The sequence below is a fragment of the Daktulosphaira vitifoliae genome, unplaced genomic scaffold (assembly GCF_025091365.1).
Source record: "Daktulosphaira vitifoliae isolate Bord-2020 unplaced genomic scaffold, ASM2509136v1 Scaffold_1, whole genome shotgun sequence".
Taxonomy (NCBI): domain Eukaryota; kingdom Metazoa; phylum Arthropoda; class Insecta; order Hemiptera; family Phylloxeridae; genus Daktulosphaira; species Daktulosphaira vitifoliae.
Genome location: NW_026099572.1, coordinates 31,408,832 through 31,419,301, shown reverse-complemented (window position 1 = coordinate 31,419,301; position 10,470 = coordinate 31,408,832). Strand labels below are relative to the sequence as shown.

General features: G+C 22.6%; 1 protein-coding gene across 2 annotated transcripts; it reads right to left on the bottom strand.

Moving 5' to 3' along the window:
• LOC126894072 (uncharacterized) lies at positions 1 to 5,569 on the bottom strand. Of its 2 annotated transcripts, none has more exons than XM_050664748.1 (4): positions 5,361 to 5,569; positions 4,990 to 5,167; positions 1,140 to 1,367; positions 1 to 866 (listed from the first exon to the last, which is right to left on the bottom strand). In XM_050664748.1, the coding sequence occupies exons 1-4, from the start codon at positions 5,487 to 5,489 to the stop codon at positions 859 to 861; spliced, it is 543 nt and encodes a 180-aa protein (XP_050520705.1). In that variant the 5' UTR covers positions 5,490 to 5,569; the 3' UTR covers positions 1 to 858. The 2 variants fall into 2 exon arrangements, with proteins under 2 accessions (XP_050520705.1, XP_050520704.1); XM_050664747.1 differs by having other exon boundaries at positions 1 to 77.
• Positions 5,570 to 10,470: the final 4,901 nt, after the last annotated feature.

The window sequence follows — 10,470 nt, the reverse complement described above, 5'->3', positions numbered from 1 at the left end:
TACTCAAATAGAAGTATATTTATAGATCTTTACATATAAATAATGTAATACATTTCATTTTAATTGTCTTATGATATCTGAAAAAAATATAAGATTTATTAATTATTTTAATTAATATTTCTTTTGGGTTTATACAAATAAAACTTAAATGTCTTTATAAAAGCAAAATAATTTTGATTTTCTACGCGATAATCAAGAACTGGAACCATAATTTTTTATAGGTTTTATATTATAAATATAAGTTTCGAAACTAAGATGAGAATTAATCTAAGTAGTAATGTAATTTTTTTTTTCTGGAAAAACTAAGTTTCCTAAATTGAGATTTTTAAGTCATGTAACAGTGAGATGCCCTTTGATGAAAAACATAATTTATTTTCGTCTTATATAGGATATACAAATATATTAAGATGTATTTTGAAAATACAAAAAATTCTTATGCAAATACCATAATAAAGAAAATTCGTAATTTCGTATCTAAGATCGTATCTACTGTTATGATTAAAATTATTCTTCAGGGAGAAAATAAAAAATAAAATAGTGACCATTAAAAATGCTATATAGTACCCTCATTTTCATTGAGTATATGGTCGATAAATAACCTTGTATATACAATGTATATTATACATGGTGATTTGTTTTTCTGAAGAGCAAAAATAAAATTATATATTCCTGTTCCATTAGTGAGAAAACAAAAAAATCACTTCAATATTTGTAAAATGAAATAATTTTTTATCAAAAAAAATATATTACTTGATACTATTGCTAATAGACTATTAAATTTAACCATAAATTAAATTTGAACGAAAATGGACTATTACCGTTTTTCCCCTGTACTCTTCATATCCGAAACGATGAAATCTAAATAGCTATTACAATTTTTACGGCTATCATTATAAAAAAATACATAGAACTTTTACATAACTTTTTTGGAAGAAATATTTAAAATACATATTAAAATTTCATTAATTATTATTATAATTAAATTAAGTACTTTATTTTTTTTTTTTTTCGAGAAATTAAATTTAATAGAAGATCTAGGCATTTATCTTTGAATATATTTTTTTTTAATGTCTAACTTTTATTTTGGTTGTAAAGTTGTTAGACTAAAACAAAAGTATTATTCATAATTTAAAAATTACCATCATAATTAACATTATTATTATCTTTTATTGACAATTTTTTTCGAATCTCGTTTTGTATTTCTTTATTTAAACTAAAGTGTCCAAATATTTCAAATATTTTTTCCACTGGAATATATCCATTTATATTTTTGAACAATTGAAGTTGCGTAGCTATTCTATTTACGTAATTGATATGATTTTCATCAAAATTTTTCATTAATTCATCTATTGAGTATTTAGTATTTTCTAATAAAACATAAATTAAACATGCATTAGTACAATTAAATGAGTTTCTCTTAATTGCTCATTGTCTGAAGATTGTAAGGTATTAGTTTTAAGAATGAATATTATTTGCGTTTTCATTACATCTATAACTTTTTTATACGATTTTAAAAAAACTTTAAATAATAGTTATTATCAAAAATTTAATAATATTTATTAGAATGTGAATGTATTTTATAAAAATGTACTTTAACGGATAAGTTTAATACATTTAGATATCTTTTTGTAGTTTACAATTCCGCGCCCAACGTTCAAAATGTATGAGTTTTAAGTTATTAAAAAGTTTTAATTATGTATTATAAATTTATTAAAATATAGTCATAGTATGCCATAAAAAAGTTATAAAATATGATTTACATATTTCCTTAAAAACTAATAAAATATTTTCAATTTATGATAAAACTTATGACATTTTTTTTTTCCAAAATATACTTTTAGGTACGAAAAAACAATATTACATTCACATTTTTTAATCATACTTTTTAGTTTTCTTTCTCATCATTTTTAAATTTTACGACTTATAATTAAATAAACAAATTTTTCAATTCGGGATAAATATTTGGCTATTGAACATTTTCAAATTTTTTTTTATTCAACTAATACTTTTTTTATAGTAAAATTGGAGAAAATTTTGAAAGTATATATATTTTTAGTCATTAATCAATTATATATTGAAATATGAAAATTAGGCTGAATATTTTCAATCAATCATATATGCGAAATATAAAAACAAAAAAATTTTCTATAAATTTAGTGATTGTTAATATTTTTTACTTTCGCTGAATTGCAAAAAGTCAATAAATATATGTAGAGAACATTAGAGTTAGTTTATACACTTTTTACATTTTATGCTCTCGTTTAGTGATGTAAAATTACAATGATAATCTTTTTTGAGAATATACTTTAAAACGAGAATGTTCTTTTTAACTTGTATTCATTATATTCTACATTATTATAAAATGGTCCTAAAATGGCCAACAAGTATAAAATTGATCACTTCCTCTTTAGCTTTAAATAATTAAATCAAACGAAAATAGGGATACAATCTACTTAGAATAAAAGTTAACCAATTAATCAATTTTTGTTTTAGAGTATAAAAATACTTTAGAGTTATATTTAGAGGCAATCAATTTTATATTTGACCTCCAAATTATTATACGGTAATTATATAAAATGTTTTTCGACTGAGAATGTTTCGATGATATTTAAACTGGAGCATTTATTTGGGAGTGTTATTATTTTTAGTCTTTGAACGACGAATAAAACATAAAGATACGATAGAAATGCAAAAACATTAATAAGTCATAGAAATGTAAAAACAAAAAGCCATAGAATCATTTTTTGACACAAATATTTTCTAAAGAATTTGTGATGTTTTTGTTATTATGGTACTATCAATCAAAAAAAAAATAATTATTATTTTTCAATCATAAATTTTCAATAAATAGTTTTTGAGTTCGATTAAATATTATACTACTAAGTAAATAATTACTTCATTTTTTTTAGTTATATTCTCCTGTAATTATCTGCAGAAGAATATTCATCTTACCGAGAATATTTTTTCGTTATATCACTACTATCGTATCTATAATTTAGATTAGTGTGTCATGAAACTTCACAGATAACTTTAAAAATATATATGCTTTAAAAATATAAAAATTTTTTTTGTCTGAATTATTGACTTCATTTAGTCTACAAATGAAAACTAGTTAAAAATAGTTTTTGTGTCAATATGCCTCAGCAACGAGGTAAATTTTCCGTTAACTATATATTTACAATTGTGAATTTAGTAATGTGTTTATTAAAGTACAAAACTATTAACTACCTGGAGGCCAATTCTGGAAAAACAGTAAATTATAAATATAAAACATAATACAGTACAAAAAGTATAAAATCTAAGCCTTATCCAAATGGCTGTAGGGCATAGCTAATTACCCAGATAGCAAAATGTCAATATTATGGTATTATAAAAAAACTACTATTATAATGACTAAGAATACTATAATATTATGAATTAATTGCAAACGCTTAAGAAATAAAACATTAACATTATATTATTTGTCAAGAGCTTCATTACTATTAAAACATAATTTTTAAAATGTTTTTTTTAAAAATACTTTTATAACCTTTTAATATCCTTTAATAACGATTATTTTATTATTATACTATAAAAAAATAATATTATAAATTTGATACTTTATAGTCATAATAATGTTATTTTACTAAATAAATAATCTTTATAGAATGGGGGCTTTTACTTGCATTCTTAAACGTTTCGATTTTCTTAATAATTTTTTGATCTAGTTTATAAGAAATATATTATAATTATAGGAAAATAGTGTCTATATATTTTGTTAATGAATATAAACAGTCCATTACATTATACAATTAAATCAAATAGTATTTTAAATTCTCCATTATGTCTTCATTATACTACAATGAACAAGAATAACACAAATATATATATTATTGATAAAAATAGTAGCTAGTTAGAGGTTAATTTAAAAACACCAAGGCAAAAATAAGCATTTTTCAATATTAAAATTTTTTTAGAAGATTAAAAAAATAGACTATAAAATTCATCATAAGCATAAATATTATAATTGAATTTTTTTTCTGAATAAATGACTTCCAATATATAACAGTGTCTTAAAATGTTTATTATAGTGTTAGTATGGAGAGCCTTCATTTTTCATTTATCTATGGTTAATAAACATACAATATGATAATTAATTATTATTAAAATGGTCGAATAAATTAAAAAAAAAATTCATATCACTAGAAAATTTACTATACTGGTTTAATCATTATAATTCCTTAAATAATGAAAATTTTATTCTTTTCCAAAAAATATAATAATATTTTATGCTATTGGGAGAAACTTGCTAAAAAGAAAAGCTGTTAATATAACCATAAAGTTATGAAATATTCTTAATATACATGTTCTTCGATCAACAAAAAAAAATTATTGTGTTGAATGAATATTTAAATGTTAAAAGTGTTTTTATATTACACAATACACCTTTACCTAGTAATACATCAGTTGAACAGTTATTCGTTGTAAGCAATGCATCACTACATAGGATATTAGGAAAAATAGTCTTAATAAATACAATTTCACTAACTTATAGTAATAATTAATAATAAGTAAACCAATATTATTACATTACAAAATTGCTATCTGGGTAATGTTGTATATTTGTATTATTATATCTATTTGTGTTTGTTGTCGTTGTGTCGTGTGTGTTGATTTTATTATTTGAGAAATACCAGTTAGTTATCGTTGCCCACTAAATGAATACTGTATTCGCGAATAATAATAATTTAAATGTTTATGAGAAATATTCTTTAATTTTTTATGTATTTAATATATTTATAATAATTTTTAATAATTATAAAAAAACATGAGAAATTAATAAAAATATAATTATTTTAATTATTAAATAAAGTAGCTAAATTTATATAACCTAAAGGACCATAGGTTTTCATATCTAAGTCGTCATTTATAAATTATAGATATACTCACTTTATTAATTACATTAATTAACTAACAAATAAATAATAGACAAAAATTTGTTATAATTACGTTTTATTCTGTAATTTTCTTCAGGCATGTTCGCACTGATATCTTTTCCAACTTCATTTCGATAAACTTCAACTAAGTCTTTAAAAAAAATCTGATTGTCATTATTTTTACCTGCTAATAATAACTTTGATTTTACTCGCGTCCGTAAATTTTGAAAAACACTCACATTATCGTTTTTCTAAAAAAATAAACTGTTAATTTTACTATAATTCCATATGAATTCATATAAAAATTGTAAACAAAAAATTAGTTGTTCTGTTAAATAAATAAAGTTTTTATTTTTCTGTAATTTTTTTATCTTTCATAGTTAGTGTAATAATTTGATTTTATAAATTATAACATAAAAACTTTCCAAAAAAAATACTAATTACCGGTATTTCAACTTGTTCTTTTGGAGAATCTTCAGTTTTTGATGGTCCAGAATTAAAACTACTCGGTACACATAAAGTTGCTATAATGCAACATGCAAACAGTAATATTTTAAAATGAATATTCATCATTTAATATATTCGTTTCAAATTTAATTAATTTTAAACAGGAAAACAGTTGTTTATGTACTAATGATAAAATGAAATTTTTTAGTTTTTTATACAAAAAATGTTTAGCTATACGGAATATTTTAACTCTTATTTACTTAAGTTTAATATTTTAAGGTAAAAAATAATTTATCTGTTAATGTTATAATTAAGTTTTAATAATAAGTGGTGAACAATATGTTTAGCTGTATCATTATATTATTGTAAGATAGTTAAAAATAAAATAAAAAGTCCACATTTTTTTTTTATTATGACTAGTTGAAGACATTACCCTCAATAATTGAAACAATTTTCCTCGTTCTCCACAAATGGATCATGAGTCATAAATTATTTTCATATGCAAATTTCATATAAATCATCGGCTTAAGCGTTACGAAACACATTAGTAATTTTTTTTCCAACTAACAAAAAACTACTAAAAAGATGACTTATGAAAATAAGATTATTATTAATTTTCAGAATTTTTTTCATAATTACATGTTTTCGTTAATAACACACAAAATTAACTTAATAACAGTTTTACAACTATGTAGTGTTGTAAAATTGCTATGTATTTAATGCAGGCAAATTTTTATAAAGAATAACTCTTATATCTTATATAGGTCTCAACTTTATTTTTTTAATGACAGCATAAATATTTAACTAACTTATAAAGTAGAAAACGATCAAACTTAGAAAATACTTGGTTATGCTTACGACTAGTATTTCCAATATTATAACTATTTTAAAATACATACATTTTAAAAATAAAACATATTTATCCCTAGGCAAAGAGAGACTGAGAAATGTCTAATGATATATATTTGAAAGTTACTTACAATTACTTAAAATTAAATTTAGAGATGATTAAATAGAAAAATACAGTAAGTTTAATAAAAATTTCCAAGTTTTCCAAAACTGTCCAAAAAATATTACCAGCCATAAATTCTTGGAAATGTGACTACACTATCTTCAACAAAATGACCTTGTTCCGCCCATTTTACTTTGCTTATTCAGAATTTTAATATGATAACGTTACATTTCTTACTAAGATTTTATAATATTTCACAAATTTTGTATTATTGAGTGAGGTGCGCAACGTTGAAGAATTTTTACTTATGCTTCACGATAAATATAGATTTTCCCTGAATAACTATCCCGCTCCCTACTTTTTCTAAATCTTTAAAGAATCAAAAATTCATGTTACAAAATAATGGAATACTAAACAATTAATGAAAAGTTTTTGAACCATTTTTCATTTTAGTAATCAAATAATAATAAGTTCCCGATGAACTTTTGAAAGTTACCTCTAAATCTATCCTTATAAATAATTTTTTCTTATAATTAATTTGAAATTTACTTAAGTTCGTAAAATAAATCAAATTTTAACCTGTAAATTTTTGTTGAAAAAGTTATTATTTCATCAAAAAATTGGGGGGTAGTGTTCTTAATAAATCACTATATATACTGGGAGCGGAATAAGTAATGCAACCCTGAGATGTCTAATGATAAAAATAACACTTACAACTTAAAGTATTAATGATATACGATGAGCTGTATGTACATAAAATATGGTTAGGATACAATCGAGACTTAAGATATTTTTGGTGTTCGGAACTAGCGAAGGCGCCGCAACAGTGCCAAATTGCCAAAAGAAAGTAAAAAGAAGTTATTGATGCAAGATTTTCCTATTCGTATAATAATTATCTATGATTTGTTAATAGATGCCGAAATATAGATGAAATAGTCACTATGGTTTAATTTACAATCACAATAAATTTAAGAAATGCAGCAAAATGTAACCATACCATGAAAATATGATTTTAAAAACAATCGATTTTAAGTGATGACATTAATATCTATATTCAATATTACAAAGAATAAAAATGAAGTATTGTTAAAATTATATATATTTTAAATTAATACTTTTTAATTAAGATTTCGCAGTTATAATTTTATTATGTAGTCCATAAATTTGCATACAATATAGTTATAAAAATAAAGCACAAGCAAATTTCATGAAAAAATTTGGTACTTGTTTTTTTTTTGCTTTATTTTTAGTTTAATAGTAATAAATTATTTAAATCGATTAAATATGAAAATACGCTGACACTGCAAGGTTGAAGACATCTAAAAATAAAAAGTATCTACTTGTACACCAAATTTGTTCAGATGCTATTGAAAAATGGGACAAATTGATCATGGTAAATTCAGCTAAGTTACTGAAATTTATAAAATTTGATTTATTATTATCATAAAAATATCAATATAAAAAAATTTTGATTATTGAATAATCGTAATGGAAAGAGTGCTACTGGTTCATAACATTAATATGGTGTACAGTTTATTGTATTTTATATACATCAGTAGAGTTTATTTGTATTCGACATAATAATATTGTAAAATTTACGAAAATTTAAAACTTTTATTTAAGAACCTTAAGTTTACTATATTCTTTATTAAATAATTTTTTTAATTTAATTTTTAATAATTGTGAATAACTTTCATACATATACCATTACAATATATTATTGTATATTATAACAATATAATAATTCCTAAAATTCTTTTCCATATTAATTCAAAAGCATTATTAGTCAAAAATAAATATTTTTTGCATCGATATAACGTCACACGTTACTATCATTAAATTATTTTCAAAGTTACATAAAAACGATTTTATAGATTAACTTTACTAAAATTCTATTTTTTCTATAAATTTCTGTTTTAGAAATTACTTAATAAACAATTTTTATTTAAAAATTCTAACTAATAGCATTATAATGTCATCGTATAAATAAAAGTATCTTTATTTCTGATTGCTTCTAATTTTTTAATTTCTATAATTTGTTGAAAATAAAATAGTATAAAACAAATTTTTTTTTCAATTCAATATGTCACAAACTCATATTTTCCATAATCATTTCAAAAATACACTGACAACAATTCTACTTTTACAATAATCTTGCGCATAAACTGCCACATTACAGTTTATACAATTACAGGCTGTTTGTTTTAATACACTATGATAAACAGCCTAGTTTTATTTGAATCAATTTATTAACAACTATATCTACTACTGTTTTACAGTCATTTTTTTATCTCATACACTATTAAATAAAAGACCGTTTAAAAAATTTATTCTCGAGCACGAATAAATAAACGAGACTCTAAGCAATCATCATTCTACTTTTTTTAAGAAACACACTTATTTTCTTTTTTTCTTATATTTACCTTGTTACTCCTAGTATTTACACTTTTATTGTGAATAAGTGAATTTGGTTTTATAACTAAATTACACGTATGAATATTGTGTTTAGAACTGTATTCAAATGTCTATATATTTAATTAAACCGTATTCAGAATAAAAAAACTCATTGTCACCCATAGGCATTGTGTTAATGTTATTTAATCGAGCACACATTATCCTGTCATCACCAGTGGTACATCAAATAATATTATTATTCGTATCACAAAAACTTAGTATTAGCCTAAACCATAAGTAGTTTTGCCTAACCAAATTAATATTAATTTTGAATGTGTTGAAACTTTCATGGATTGTCATATTATTTGAAAAGCTTGAAGATTTATCCACGTTTGTAGTTGATTGCTGACGTTTCGAACTCATTACAGAGTCCATCTTCGGAGCGATAATTACTGCTCGGTGGCTGAAACTATACTGATAGTTTAGTTTAGTTTAGTTTCAGCCACCGAGCAGTAACTATCGCTCCGAAGATGGATTCTGAATTGAGTTCGAAACGTCAGCAATCAACTGCAAACATGGTTAAATCCTCAAGCTTTTCAAATAATATTAATTTCTCTCAAAAATTTTATCCCACCATCTAATTTTCACATATTAATATTATTATATGGTTTTATTGAAAATCTTGTATTGTTATTTAAGATTCTTTTCAGAATTTTAAGTACAAACTTTGATTATAAATTAAACTGGACAGTATCTTGAAAAAAATTTTCCATTAAAATATATTTATCTATTTATATTGATTATAGAATATTATTAATATTAAAAATAAAATCTCTCATAAAATATACAGGTTGATTTTTTTATAAAACATTTTTTTTTTTTTGGTTTCCTTAGTTACATATCATTTAATATTAGCTATGTAATGGGAACACATATTTTTAATTTAATGAAATGTCTTCTTTTGATAATAACGACACCCATTACAATGTTGTATCTATACAATTGAAAACTTAATTATATTATTAATCAATAACAAGAAATGATAAATTTATTCCATGAATTAGAATATTATTTCGAGTTAATATGTTGTGTATCTACACAGGGGCGGACTTGGGTATGTGGTGGCCCCTGGGCGGAATGCATTGTGGGGGTCCCTTATACATAAACAAGGAAATATATTTTTTTACTTATTAAATAACAATTATTATCATATTTATGATACCAATGTATACCAAATTTGTGGGGGCCCTTGGGCTGCAGCCCACTCAGCCCTTTCCTAAATCCCGCCCTGTATCTAGTAGAGTACTCACAGTGCGATATATTTAACTTCTGTACATATCCGAGAAGCTATTGGTTTTACTCTGCCGTGTTTTACTTTTTTGTATCAATATAAATGATTATGCCGCTCTTACTGGACCAATATTACTCAACTATTCATCAGAAGATCACAAAACTAATCTAGTTGGCTCTAAATATTAACCCTTTCAATTTTTGTAGAAATGTCATATTTTATATTTCAGAGCTATATACATGTGAAATACTTGTATAATACGTATTTTATAAAAAAAAATAGAAATTTTATGATTACAATAANAAAAAAAAATAGAAATTTTATGATTACAATAACAACAGAATTGATCATTTAAGAAGTCAAAAAAGTATACCAAAACTTTTGATAGATGAATTTAATGAAAATATTGTTGCTTAGATATAAGATCAATGGTTACTATTGAAGGTGAAGGTCTTTTGAAACTTGATTAG